This window comes from Rhipicephalus microplus, chromosome 10, assembly GCF_043290135.1.
Source record: "Rhipicephalus microplus isolate Deutch F79 chromosome 10, USDA_Rmic, whole genome shotgun sequence".
Classification (NCBI taxonomy): Eukaryota; Metazoa; Arthropoda; class Arachnida; order Ixodida; family Ixodidae; genus Rhipicephalus; species Rhipicephalus microplus.
This window is the reverse complement of record NC_134709.1, coordinates 29,228,080-29,243,059: the sequence shown is the minus strand read 5'-3', so window position 1 is coordinate 29,243,059 and position 14,980 is coordinate 29,228,080. Positions and strand designations below refer to the sequence as shown.

The 14,980-nt window shown below is 48.5% G+C and overlaps 1 protein-coding gene across 1 annotated transcript; it reads right to left on the bottom strand.

Annotated features, from left to right (window-relative positions):
• Positions 1–262: 262 nt before the first annotated feature.
• On the bottom strand, positions 263–13,554 carry LOC142774903 (uncharacterized). Its single transcript, XM_075876047.1, has 6 exons — positions 12,814–13,554; positions 11,651–11,883; positions 9,202–9,360; positions 6,503–6,853; positions 3,971–4,175; positions 263–441 (listed from the first exon to the last, which is right to left on the bottom strand). Exons 1-6 carry the CDS (start codon positions 13,552–13,554, stop codon positions 316–318), a joined length of 1,815 nt encoding a protein of 604 aa, XP_075732162.1. The 3' UTR covers positions 263–315.
• Positions 13,555–14,980: the final 1,426 nt, after the last annotated feature.

Here is a 14,980-nt window from a genome sequence, read left to right as displayed (position 1 = left end):
CGTGGTAATAAACTGTGAAACGCAGGTTAAAAGTCACGTGATAGAAAACTCCGTATACGTTGTAAAACTGGATTTTGACATCCTTTAACTACTTGCCTGAGAGGTGGTGGTAAAACTATGTCATGTACCATCTTTTACTCCTACACGAGGTAGTAATTTCAAACGCGACAGAGTTTTCAGAGGTCATGAGCCGCAAAAACGCCAAACTCGGATAGTTTTCGCTTACAGTGTAGGAAGGAAAGTGAAAACGAGGAAATAACCATTCAGTTAGTACATTTATTTTGCATTGGTAAAGCAACGTAGTCATGTGATAAGTTATCCAAACGTGCAGGTGGCACCCTTTTGCCCCTTCGAATCGCACGCAAAGGCATCCTCGAACGCCCTAAGACGCTGTGATGACGCCATGCAGCGGCCCTGTCCGCCAAGTTGGGGTACGCAGTCCTGTGGAGCATTAAGTATCGTGGTCAGCCAGGAAACACTATACCGAACATCAGTTTGCATTGGTCAGTGCTATAGTAATTAAGAACCAGCACTAGAGATTATTAACCATTACTTAGGCAGAAGCAGTGGACGCGTAATTCCTGACAGGAAGCAAACAATGACCACGAACAAGCCGGAGCGCGAAGAAAAGGATAGGGTTTCATAAATATGCACTAGAGGAAACTGCGGCGCTAGTATCTATGGAAGCTGCAACGCACGGCGCTTCAGCGAGCATGGGAATCATGAGTGCATGGTACACGGATTTGTCTAATCTTCGTACTTCTGGCTCCGTGTGTGATCGTGTGGCTTGGAGGTGTTGTCTCACGAAACGAAAATCTCCAAATGTTCAGTGCTTGCGCTTGACCACCATAATCATCTAGGTTTAATTACCATTTCAAATTGGGTAACGAAGCTAAATGTTTGTTCTTTTCATCGAAACAACAGCGAAACACATCAATAAACGAAGCCACAAGTACGATTCGCCCCCCCCCCCGCAAGTATACGAAGACTAGGCAAATCAGTGTACTATACCCCATCATTCCCGTGGTCGCTGAATGATCGCAACGTCAGAGTTCCCTTTTGTTAACTTTAGGAAACTCTATAAAGAAAAGGACACAACGCGGGTGCTGTTTAACAACTGAATTTTTATGTAACGAAATTTAACGCAACAAAAGCCAAAAATATGCACGCGCAGAAAAGTTGTATGACGTCGAACAAATGCTTCAACTGGCACACCTCGCAATCTAGTAGACAAACAAACGATTCAGATATACAACAATGTTTATACTAAATAACGCGTCAGCGAGTTCAAGAAAAGTGTAAATCAGAAGTAATCAAGAAGTGCAATCAAGTGTAAAGAGGTAAGCGGTCTTAGAGGGGCCATGAGGTGATCACCGAAAAACTTGCGGTTTTCAGAGAAAAAAACACCGGGCCTGCGCCGAAAGCGCCGCCCTGTCACAGCGAAAGCTCGAAGAGTGGCCTTTTAGAGCCTTTTTTAAACACTCTTTAGGTAACCGCTACTAGCACACTTGCTCGGTACCCACTGCACCATAATGAATCAATTTTTTGTGTACTAGGCTGGCAACAACTATGCTATCCTTCATGGAGAAGCGCGGTATCCGCTACAAACTTGTTAGAAACATTGCGCAATATTTTTATGCACTGGCTGACGACTATGAAACATTATGAAGTGGGTATGCGTCACAGTTAATACGTGAACAAGAACAAGGAGGATTCAAGAAAAATTGCTGGAGTGGAAGCTCTAGCACTGCCTTGCCAGCAGAAGTGAAGCCATCTTTTGCCACTGCCAAGATGGCGGAAACATGCTCTTTTCTGATGACGCCCACTTAAAGATCAAGTGGCTTTGATATGTTATGTAAATGCTACGTTAAATTTATGTTAAAAAATAGTTGTTCCCGAGGAAATAACAGACAGAAACGAGTATATATGACTGGATCTTCAAGGAACATTGCCTCCAATTTGAGGCTCACAAAGAAAAACTAGTAACTGTAAGACGCACTTGGAGCACTATGTGACCAGAAAAAGTTCCCACATTAGGCTTGTTGGGCGTGCGACGGAAACGCTTCGTTTTTATTCACTGAACGGTGACTTATCATGCCCCTTGTAAGATGGCCGCCACAGCCGCCATCTTGCCAATGGAATGGCTTCACTCCTGGGCAGTCATTTCCACTCCAGCATTTTTTTAAATCTTCCTTGAACAGGAACAAGCTTCTGCAATGGCTTGGATCACTGCAGGACCCACTCGTTATGCAATTTGCACTGTTACTCTTTATGTCTGGTGGTTCCTTTGATATATGAAAACGCTGTATTACTCATATTAGCGTGATTCTTTTCCCGACAAAAAGCATGCCTAAGGGCAGTTTGGAAGCGAGTTCCGAGCACCGGTTTTGGCTGTGTGGCAGACTACTGAGCAGGCAAGCCGTGGACTCAGGTTCGAATGAGACTGTGTCCTTGGTCTTTTTTTATTTACCAAGTTTTTTTTATTTCTTGTAATAATTGTTGCGGGCACCAGTGGCGGCGAGCAATGATGACCTCACTGACTGACACTCGCCAATGTTTCGAAGCCAAGTTAAAAAAACGAAACTAACATTGTTTTATTTTTCAAATAACTTCTGTCATGGTGAAATTGAAGACTATGTTTTGAAAAAAAAACAAATAATTAGTAAAAACTGATTTGGTGTTTCTATGTTGGTATTTCAGACATAGGCGGGCGCTAAGGGGGCAGGTGGAAAAAGGGGGGGGGTACCCACACAATTCATAGAAGGGCGGCGCTAGGCCTGCCACATACCTTCTTTAAGTCAGACGTGTCCCGTCATTGTTACGTTGTTTAAAGCCTAAAATCGCGTAGATTTATAATGATACTGCAAGTCGAATACTGCTGATGTTCCAGTCCGCGAGCTTCTTACCTTCACCTCCAGAAAGCTGGAGGCCTGACAGTGGCCGTTGTCAGAAGCAGGTCATCACTCTATGTTCATAATTGCACGCATCGCGCAGTTTCCTTTCCTTGCTGACTCGAGTAACGGACGGGCGAGGGGGGGGGGGGGGGGAGTCTGCGGGATCATATCTAAACTTTCTCTATAACTAAGAATCCTACGCATCATAGGCATATGCGCAGGGTGTCCCTTCAGCGGTGGGAGGCATAGAGTTCCCTAAACACAACTAGAGGGGGACTCTAGCGCTGCGATCATTCAGCGACCGTGGGAATTGTGACCAGTAAACATAGCTGCTTAGTCTTCATGCTTGCGCACTTCGAACGCACAAAGGGCTTTGTTTATTGCAGTGTTCTGATTTTGTTTGGAACAAGAGAACAAACAGTTGTCCACTTCGTGACCCGATTTGATTTTGTGAGCGTAACAGGTTAAGGTCGTGAAGCATAACGAATAAACTTTGACTTCTTGTGGTCTTCTGAAAAAAAGAGCCCGAAGACACGCGAAGCCAAAAAGGGCTGAAAGTACGACAAATAGACAAATCAATGTGCTAACCATCATTCCCATGCTCGCTGAACGCCATGCCTTGCAGCCGCCATGGACACTAGCGCCAGAGTTTCGTCTAATGTATTTAGAGGAAACTCTATGGTGGGAGAGAGGGAGGTCGAGTTCTAAAGACAACATGGTTCACAGAGGATGAAAAAAAAATGAAAATGTCATGATGACATGCTTTTCGCAATGGCCTGTCATTGGTTCCTGGCTTAACATATAAAGTAAACTGTTCTTGGAATGCAGCATCAAGGGCTTTAAGTCACCGTTATCGGCAAACAACTTGCGTGCCTCTCTAAACAATCGCGGGATAGGTTTGACTGAATAATGGACGTATGCAGCAGACTTGACGACACCTCTTTGGTGATAAAAGGAGGCGCCCTTTTCCCCACCCAGCCCTCCTTCTGCACACGCCTATGCTACGCATGCTTCTGGTTTAACAACTTCCGTGCCCCTGTAAGTGTTACAGAAGGTTCACCAGGGTACACACGCACCTTCAAACACCCGACAGTGTACATGATTGTCTCCGGCGTGAGTGTGGAGTACTGAGGTAGACGCTGCTCGCGGGTGCCATTGAGCGCTGCCAAAGCGCCACCTATGCAGGAGTAGGCAAGCAGGCTCTCCAGCACACCGCCTTCTAGGCTACCCCCAGACCCAAGTTCACATTCGGTGGGCAGGGTGGACTGAGGAACCAGGTACCTGGATTACCAAGAAGTAATCGCTCAAGCAATAAATCATATTTCTTTGAAAAAGAGGTACACTATTGAAAGAGCATGAAGGAACACTCAAAAAGAAACAATTCACGGTTGAATGTGCATGTTCACAATATGAACCTCGTGACGAGTACAGCACCACTTGCCGTTTTCTTCCGAACCTACGCACCTCGTAAAACGAGCCACTGCTACGCTTACCCTTTTAAGGAAATCCTGCTCGCATACACTTTCGAGGAGCTTTTGCCGTTGCCGCCATTTTCCGTGTGAAGTTCGAATTGATAACATCACGTCACGCATCGTATGTTCTACCCGCGAGCAAGAGCTCGCTAGCGCTGGCGACGAGCGCGGTTAAAACGGTGAATAAATAATCCAGCTAGCCGTCGCTGTCGCAAGGAGGGCGCTAGAGTTACTGTATATGCTACCTTCAGGTAGCAGAGTTGCGCCAAGGTACGCCATCTTGGGTTCAAAAGTCTTGCGGGAAAGCCACTCACCACCCACGTAGGAGCAGCGCTCGCGCTTATAGCGTTGCTTTATTTTTATTTTGCTTTCTTTTCTTTCTATTTTTATGAAGATACGAAACAAACTCAGTTGCTCTGGTCATGCCTGGAAGCCTTGATATTATGTTTACATTTTTGGCAAGTAATAATGAGAAAAAAAACGTGCGTCAGCTCACTGAACCAGTGGTATACATATGTACATTTATAGTAGGCCACACATTAGCTTCGGCTTCCTTTGCACTGTTTTTCCCATTGACATATATACACTTATTTTTTACTCTTCATCGCTATCGAGCCAGGGATGGAATATTTTCATCGTGTTGGGCTCATTCGTTAACTGTGTGAGTTAATCAGCTAAAGCTTTGTAGTCTTGAACTGAATCGAGCTGGATAGCGATCGAGAGTGGCCGTGTGACGCCCGCGTTAAGCGCGCAGCTCGTAGTACGATCGTATTACAATAGCGGCTCACGACAATTGATGTGAACCGTCGTTCAACAACCCTGTCGTGTCCATTTTTTTTTTCGCTGAAGGTTTCAAAGCTGCATTCGATTCACGCAATAACACCTTGCCGATTCAAATGGTTCTAGTTTAAATAGCTCAAGTTTAATGCATTTGCTGCCGCATTTCTCGTGACCAACAGGCAGCATGGGTATACATAACCGAAGAAGCGCGGCGAGAATGACAACAGCCGTTGTCAACCCCGCTTGATCTGCCCGGAATCAGCGTAGCGTTGGCTTCTCCGTAGTGCAAATGAACCACCTATGACCACGTGATGGCGCTCGGCGAATAGGAACGCTTAACTCCTGTAGGCGGAGCGAGCGGCGCCCGGAAAACAGTGGCGCAACTCTGCTACCTAAAGATAGCATATACAATAACACTAGAGGGCGCATGCGACATCACCTCGAGTACAGGGCCTGCCGTCTATTGCTCATCAAACCTAGATAAAACTCCCCAACCGTATTTCGTAAGGATCATAAAGGAACGCCAGGTGAGGCGACGGGGAAGGGGGAGGGGCTGAGTTGCTTGAATGGCGTGGTCACTGGCGCGCACGTGCCATCTCGACAGGCATCAAGCTTGCTTTGCCTTAAGCGCTTACTTCCCGATCAGAGAACTTGCACATTGAAAGTACTTTGGACCATAAAGCAACCGCATTTCATAGAACTGCGTTTTGTTGAGTTATACGGGAAATCGCAAAACTTACTTTAGTCGCTAACAGAGCAAGTTGCTAGCCTTACTTCGTTTCGCAGTACAAGTTGTTGCTATAGCATTCATTGCTTCGCCCTAGAGCAAAACTGTGATTTCTTATGAATATTTGGGCGTGGCATTTACGAATTCGTACTCTCGTCTCCTTGGAATGGCGAGCACTTCGGCATGCAACATCTGCGCCTGCGAGGAAACGCTTGAGCACATTCTATGTCATTGCCCAGCATACCAGACTGAACGAAGTATTATGGAAGCCAAGCTCTGTCAGCTGGATTCACGGCCGCTTACAGAAGAGAAGATCCTGGGACCTTGGCCGACGGCTTCCCATACGCGCAAAGCCACGAAAGCCCTCTTGTACTTTTTAAGGACCACCAGACTTCACGACCGCTTGTGAAAGAACTGTGCGAGACCGTGCTATGTAGTCTCGAGCTGACTATTCATGCTTCTCTTTCTTACCTCTCTTCTTTTCTATCTCTTTCCGTTCTATTATTCTCCTTTTCCCCCACCCCAAGTGTAGGGTAGCCAACCGAGCCAAGCTTGGTTAACCTCCCTGCCTTTCCTCTCTATTTATCTCTCTCTCTCTCTCTTATGAATATAATTATGGACGTCATTACCTCTCAGCGAGCCTCCTCGCAATCAAGTGTCCCAGCCCGCCCACGTTGAGCGCCGGCGGTCCTCCGGACGCGAAGAACGGGATCGCGAACAGCGACGCGGGCACCACGACCGTGCCGTCCACGGCCACGTCGACGTCCATTCGAAACACGTCCACGTGCTCCTGGTCGGGACTCAGGCGCCTCGCACGCTCGTCGGCCGCCGCGAGCCAGTCGGCGAAGAAGTTCGGGCTCGGCTGACTAGACGCCGGGAAACCGGCGTAAAAGGCGTCCAGTCGCGCGACGCTTTCCGCGTACGGAGGGAAGCCCACGAGAAGGCGCGGAGGCGTCGCGAACGGTGATATCCAGGTCGTTCTTGAAGACGTGAGACATGGATTAGATAGGAAAAATTAGGGATCTCTTTCTCCTCCGGGATACTGGGACAAGCGAACCTTAGTGTGGGCCCTTTCTTTCCTTTGCATTGTGCAATGCTTTTCCAACCCTTTTCATTCCTCCATGCGGCAAGCAGTACCCAATTCGCGTAGTTAGTAGCGTAACGCTTATGTTGCTACATGTGAAAATGAGGGCGATGCCTTAACATTTTTTGAACCTTCATTTCTTGTTTGTTTGTTTGTTTGTTTTGTTCGTTTCTCTCAATATATCGCGACTGCTTTCAATGTTTTGTTTTCTTTCCTGCTTTTATTTTCCGTTTTTCCTGGAATGTCTTGCTTACTTTTCTTTGCCGATGTTGCACAACCCCCGGTGTAGTACCTCCTATAGAAAGGGCATACTGACATAAAAATTCAAAATAATAATAATTAACCTATGATACCGAAATAATGACAATACAGCTGTGAAAAAAGTTATCTGTTCAAACTGGTTTATTAACACGGATATGTTTTATGCCATAATTCACCAAGAGTTGAGTGAGTACCGCCGTCACTGAAATGACGTCGACAAAATGCACATGATGAGATAGCAAAGAAAAACTTCAAAGAGCTCCACGAACCGGAAGTGAATTTACGACCGATAGGACCGCCAACACAGGTGCGGGACATGCTATCCACTGCGCCAGGGTCACACACGCGCCTCCCATATCTAAATGCTTTCGCTCAGAATGCTCTTGGTCGGCGGGGAGCTGTCGCCATCTGGGAGCGGTAAACTGAAGTAATGCACCACGAATGTGACCTCCGCGATCACCTCTTGTAACGCGTCACTGCGACGCGCCTGTCCGTTTTGGCGCCTCACCAATACATCGCTTGCACTGACGTCAGTGAAACCGCCATGTAGATGAACCTCTTCGCACAAGCAAGGTTCGTGACTTCACTTGCTAATGTCATTATATCTCACGAATTATTTAGTTATTGATAGACAGAGATCAATAAAAGTCTGGCCATATCATTATCATGTAGGAGCAGGTAAAAGGCGATGTGAATATGCTGCATATACTTCATAAAGGCAACCATGTTGGTCGACCGGTAATTTATGGATATGCGAACATGGCGTCGAGTGCGAGCTATATGTAGGAAATCTGAAACTGTAAACGCCTTAACACACCGCGAGGTGGATGCCTTAGTTAGACCGAACCTCGGCGTCGCTCGAAAGATACCTTTATATTAATAATAGCTCTCCAAAGCTCGGCTGCCTGGCCCTGCTGTAAAGACGCGCGTTTTGTTTCTCTCTAGCCCGACATAGTGTTTGGATGGTGGTCTTAACCCGAAATATGCGCCCGGTCAGTGACGTTTTCTTGAACGCATGGACGGACGGACGCATGGACAGACGGACGAATGAATGGATGAACGCACAGATGGTCTCGCGGACGGACGGAAGCATAGACAGGCTGACGGGCGCTTCGCCCCACTGATCACTATGCACTCCGTGGATATGCTGTGATTTTTTTTTTTTTTTAAGAATCGAGTGGTGGCACGTTTTTTCATCGATTTGCTCACAAAGTTTTCCCGCAGTACTTGAAATACGCGCCGTTGAACCTAGGTGTACGAGTTTTCTCTGCTGCTCCAATTTTTTTTTTTCAGTGTGCTGAACGGAGGCTCATTCATTTTACGGTCGCAAAAAAAAAAAAACCGCAGCACCGAGAAAAGAAACAAGCTTATCACAGAAACTGACTTCATGTGTTGCATTTTTTGTGCGTGTGGCAAGCAGTTCCCGTTTGAAAATAGATTCACGAGAAGAAGGTATAAAGCAGCTTTGCATCTTTCAAACTCCTCAAACGCTCGCTGCAAAGGTGGCAGCACCATCTCGTTAGAGCAAAAGACGGAGCCATGTGCATCGGTGTGTCTTGAAGCACCAGGGGGATGTACGCAATGGCTCACTGGTTGGTAACTCTGCGCTGAAAGCCGGAGCAACAAAACGCATGCCACTGTGAACTTTTAAACGGTGATGAAGCTGCCAAACACCAATAGACATTGTGCCAGCTCTCTTGTATATCAATGTACAGTAAACGTTCAACTACTTCCATAAGGGCACGTTTTACTTTTGAGTCATAACTTATTCCTAAACGTAGGAACCAACTATGCCTTCTTTATTTCACTTTACGAATCTTTAAAGACAGAGAATCAGACAGCCAAGGTAGCAGCGCGTCTTGGTTTTGTAGTCAAACAAATGGCATCTGTAGAAAAAATAAGTTTCACTGGATTTATAGGTTGAGACGGAAGCTCACTTGCGAGTTATTGATCACGTGTGATTCGGAATTACAGGATACGCACTTTCCCTTGAGACAAGCGGCGATGACGTCAGTCATGCTGGTAATATGGTCACGTGCCTTGTCCGTGACATGCGACAGCCGAATGAGTGCGGCCAATGCTGGAGCCATGACATGCGACACCATAGTCACACATGACGTGCCGAAGGACAACTTGTCATCGCTGCAAAATTATCAATAAATCGACAAATTAAAGAAAGGAACGAAAACGTCAACTGTGCAAACATCGTGAGGCAGGCTAATTCATTACACGTTCATTTTCACAGCACAAGAAATGTTGGTACAAAGAGAGAGGAGCTACAAAACAAGCTCTGCCTTGTAGTCTAACACCTTTTGCCCTGTCTTTTCTCACGCTAAAAAATCAAAATTAAGCAATGTTCTTGCAATGACGGTGTAGCAATCCGAGCCAATCCACGCAAAAAAAACGGACATATGTTCCACGGGTATATTGTTTTTAATCGCGCACTGGCACATTTCTGCGTAGTTATCATTTTTTGTGCAAAATATCGAACGCAGAGCAAATACGCCAAGGCACACGAGAATAAATTTGCATTTATCTCTCACGATACCGCGTAAAGAACGGCGTGTCAATATAAACTATTGCCTCCGGCATGTAGTACACTGTTCTATTTATAGAGCGGAAAAACGGGGCTTGTAGTACTCGTATACGTTTCTTCCGAGACAAGCATTTCTCGTACCACTACCGTGTTGCATTCCGTATCTCGAAGTACGGGATACAGCCTTGCCCTCGAGCAGTCCTTCCACTTCAGGCAGCATTCTAACGTCAGCCACGATAGGGGAAGGTGTTGACTATTACTCGCTCTTTCCAGTGACGCAGGTGGCGCTATGCACCCGTGCTCCGAAGCTTTCACACGGTGATAAAACTGCGACGCAGTTCGGTCTCTCAGTAGTCATGAACTAATGAACGCGTTTTCACGCTCTGCGACGCTGACTTGCACGCTCGCGACATCACACTCTCGTCCGCCATTTCGACGCACCGCTGCGCCACCTGTTGTCGCTGGAATGGTCGAATACCGCAAGGTTAAGTAGCACACTTCTTTCACATGGACAACAGGGACAAGAGGAACACAACACTCGCAACTAAATTATAGTAGCGAGTGTAGCAAGCGTCGTCGCATTCTCGCCCATATTTTCCATGTAAAAAAGGTGTGCTACTTAACCTTATGCTGGGAGTCGACATCGCATTCGCAAGTGGGATAGTCTTCTGATTCTGAAGTACGAGAAGAACACACCAGACCACCGAAGAAGCGCTGTGGTGTGTCCTAGTGATCGTGAGCGAGCGCTCGGGCAGGTGGTGGCATCCCATGGTGGCCACGGTAACTATGTAGCTAACGATGCTCACAATAATCAATAGCGTAGACATTGTGTATCTGTCACAGTACGGTATTTTACATGATTCGAAGAGAGAAGAGTAAGCGCTTTCTGGCCAACCGAAAAAAACTGCAAGCTTCAGAACGCGTGCTTGTTTGCCTCACGTGTTCGCAGGTGTCTCAACTATGCCCATCGGCCGTGTTTCCTGAACGCACTGAAATAGTGTGGTCTGGTGGCTTAGGCACCCTGCTGCTGACGCACCGGCACGTTCCCACAGGTAGCGAGATTGAATCCATTGCATTTTCAATGGAGGCGGAAATGTTGTAGGCTCGTGTGCTCAGATTTCGGTGCACGTTAAAGAACCCCAGGTGGTCGAAATTTCCGGAGCCCTCCACTACGACGTGTCTCATAATCATACGGTGGTTTTGGGGCGTTAAACCCCACATATCAATCAATCAATCGAGATCGAATCCCAGCCGCGGCGGCCGCATTTTCGATGGAGCTGAAAGTGCTTGAGGCCCGTGTGCTTAGGATTTAGGTTCACGTTAAAGGACACCAGGTGGTCGAAATTTCTGGAGTCCTCCTTTACGGCGTTTTTCATAATCAAATGGTGGTTTTGAGACGTTCAACCCCAACTATTAATATTATTACATATTATTAATACATTGTTGTTGTTGTTGTTGTTGTTGTTGTTGCTGTTGTTGTTGTTGTTGTTGTTGTTGTTGTTGTTGTTGTTGTTGTTGTTGTTCCCCTTTAAGGGTTACGAACCAATACTAAGAGGAACGTGGCAACGGGAGGCAGAGAGTTAGGCGGGGGGTGTAGTGAAGGAGTAATGTGACCGACACACTCTGGGTAGCGGCTGCATACATACTGCCGTTTTACTATAGACGTTTCACTAATGTATACACGCACAGGGACACAGTGTTGCCAACCTAAACACTGAAACTGAAACTGCAAGACACAACAAGGGGCTGAAGTGGTTACGAAGTGTTCGCGAATAACGAAGGCGCCACATTCAGAGAACAGAATCAATTGGCGAAGCATGAGACAGGCCTCTGGTCTCCAGTGGGCGTAGCGAGGCTGATGATGATCATAATGATACACCACTACGTGGCGCTTACCTTTTCAGCTTGGCGGCCAAAGTATCGACGAAAGGAGCCAGCGCGTCCAGAACGTACCAGCCTGTCCAGACGAGCAGGTCGTCGATGTCGGCGAACGCCTGCCAGACGCTCTCCAGCAGTGGAACGACCCGACGACCCTCGTGCACGTTCGCCTCTCGCCCATACGGCGTGCTCGCTTCGATAGCGTCCGCGAACGCGTTAGGGCTGACTCCGGCAAACTGCAGGTCTCTCACCTGCGTGACACACCGTTTAGAGTGCGACAAGTAATACGACAGCAGTTTCCCGCCGCAGTGGAACGGGTATACTCCGCTCCATATGCGCGCACTCACGATAGACGCGCCTTGATCTCGTTTCGGTAACGCTGGTCGGGTAGCCAAATTTTCTCTTGCGTTTCTCTAAAGTCGTGTAGAAACCTGTTGGGAAGCGAGGCCGGGTCGTAGTCTTCGTAATGCTCGAGTTCTACGCACATCAGCGGATAGTAGATTTGGGTCGTTTCGGATTGGATTTCAGTTCCCGCTACCCAAGGTCCGTGGGCTCTCGAAAGAGCGTATATACTGTCGCTGCCAATAGGGTAACGCTCTACGTCTGTTTGCTCGATCGTTTTCGAAAAAGGACATGGAAGTTTCCTAGCGTTCCCAATTCTGGCAATGTTTTCGAATCACTCCGGTGCGATATTGTTGCTTTTCGATCGCGAGCGCACGACTTGTTCTACTATCACAGCTATTTCTGCGTTGTCGTCGCTATCACTCATACAATCGATCGGAACCGGAGTGTAATATATACAATGCTGCTCGAGTGAACACTGCTCGGCGTGGCAGCGCTCTGCGAAGCACCAGTGTAGCCGGCGCGGCCGCGCATCCAAGGGACACATGCTCATGTGCACGATCGTGCTGCTTTTACTGTACTCGAGGCAAGCAAAACCGACGCTGGCGTACCACGGAATGGCAGGACGACGTGAAGCATCTCCCGTATGTCCGTGTGCGCATGCGTCGCTTTGATGCGCGTCCGCGCTAAGCCGCGTTCATCCTTACAGTGAACACCGCTGTACATGACCGACCAGTGCTGCCGATAGCCAACGACACACACACACACACACAACGACAATGAAACGTTTTAATCAAACAAAAAAAAATCGGTGTCGTCCATCACTCGCAGCTGCACACGGCCGGCGCGTGAAGGACGATGCGATAGCTTTTGTCTCGACGCTCGTAGTGGTCTCGCACCAAGGACATGGTGTGATACCACACGTCACTGGGACGCAACAGGCGCTGAAACCACCACACGTGCTCGTAACGAAGCTCGTCGTGGAAGGGCGACGCAAAGTGGTCCACGGCGTGCGTAGGCGTGACTGCATTCGTGAGGTACGCGTTGACGAAGTTCGGAGTACTACATTGCAGCAACGCCACCAGGTAGTTGAGCGTGGCGAAGTAGTCCGCCGCGTTATTGTCCAGCCTGACCAGAAGGTACGAGAGTTCCGCCGTCGATGCGATGTCCGCGAGCCACAGGTCTTCGGTGGTGTTGATGAAATTCATGACGTCCGCGACGGCCCTCGTGTTGGTGCACTGGTTGGTGCCGCTGAATTCGAGCGCGACGAGCCGCTTCGTGCGCTCTTCGAAGTAGGGCAAGGCTTTCGCGTAGACGTCGGTCGAGTCTTCGGCCGTGCACCGTCGGCCCTTGCAGCGGCGCAAATGTCGCCGCATGGTCCCGCTCACGCGGCTCTCGTCGAAAGCGATGGTAGCCCTCGCTTTAGTGAGCGGCACATAAATGAAGACTCGGACCTCGTCTGCACACTTTGCCGCAGGGTAATGCCACACCGTCTTGCTATCCGCGTTCGTCGTCGTAGCTTGTAGGTTCGCTTCTTCGGCGTGGTCGCGTACTTCGACGGGCGGATGTTTCGGGGACATGTCTGTTTGCAGAGAGGCAAAAAAAAACGTTTATGGTGTCTAGGCAAAACCGTTGAGTTTATATAGGCCCCGTTATCTACGATCTTCGCCGTTTGTTCTTGTCGTATACCGGAAGCGTATACACCCCACTGCGTGGTATCGTTATCTAGGACGTGTTGTATCGGTACATTCGATCATTTAACCACACGTAAAGGTACACCGATTACTTGAGCAATCGCGCACACACGCCCCCTCCCCCAATACATCTAAAAGGATCGTGTGACGCACACTCACTTTCTTTCGGGTATCTACGCTCACAGCCACTTGCTCCTGAGCAGATTCTGCGGCGTGAAAAAACAGCTTTAGAAAGTGCGCATGGTGCCATGAAACAAATCTGCTACACTTCGAGCGCTTAACTTCAAGTGCAGCGTTTTTCGTTGCACCACCCCCGAAACAGCGTCTTCCTCGAAATACTGCACGGTCGAACTTCCCGCCGTTAGCGAGGCTGTAATCGACAATGGATGCATTCTCGGTTCCCGCTCTCCGTTTTGGGGGATCGCCACGAAGCGGTGCTTGCGGAGATGCTTCCGAAAGGAACACTTCGATGGCGTAACTTGAATTGCAGTGTTTTCCGTTACACCACCTTCTAAACGGCGTCTTCCTCGAGAGACTGCACGTGCGAGCAAGACTCGAAAGTGCCTACCGATAGCGAGGGTGCGATCGAAAACGGATGCATTCTCGGTTCCCGCACCCCGTTTTGAAGGATAGCCACAAAGCTCTGCTAGCGTGTAATCCAAAGTGCAACGTTTTTTAAATGCGAATGCATTTGTTAGTCAGGCTATGTCAGGCGTCCGGCGTTGTCCGCTGCGTCCGCGTGCCGGCAGGTGTTATCTCTTTGCTATCACTCCCTTTTCTATAGCAATAGCCGCGGGCCCGCGCGCTTATTTTCGCCCCTGGCAACCGGAGCATGCGGTGCGGCAGTGTGGGTGGTAGTGGTTAGAAGATGAAGAAGGCACCTAATTTCTGCAGCCTGGTAAGGAGTATGGTGCAGTGCCTGCACAGTGTACGAGAGGGTAAGTTCAGTGCTTCGCCGTTCGCCTTCTCTCCTCCCTGCGCCCCACTCTCCCGTCCACTCGCGCCTCACCTTCGACCATTCGCTGGCTAGGCGCCTTTCAAGGCGATGGCAGAAAACGGGGAAGGCGAATGTCTGACGGCAACGGTAGCCTCGCTCGGTGCAAAAAAAAGATGCATTCGCTTTTACTCACGATTCTCTTCAGAGAGGTAGGGGCATTTTTTGTTACACCACCCTCTAAATGGAGTCTTCCTCGAGAGACTGCGCGCGCGGAGTGCGACTGAGACTCGAAAGAGCCCGCTGATAGCGAGGGTAAATTCTCGGTTACCGCACCCATTTTGGAGGATCGCCGAGAAGCGGTGCTTGCGCGTAACC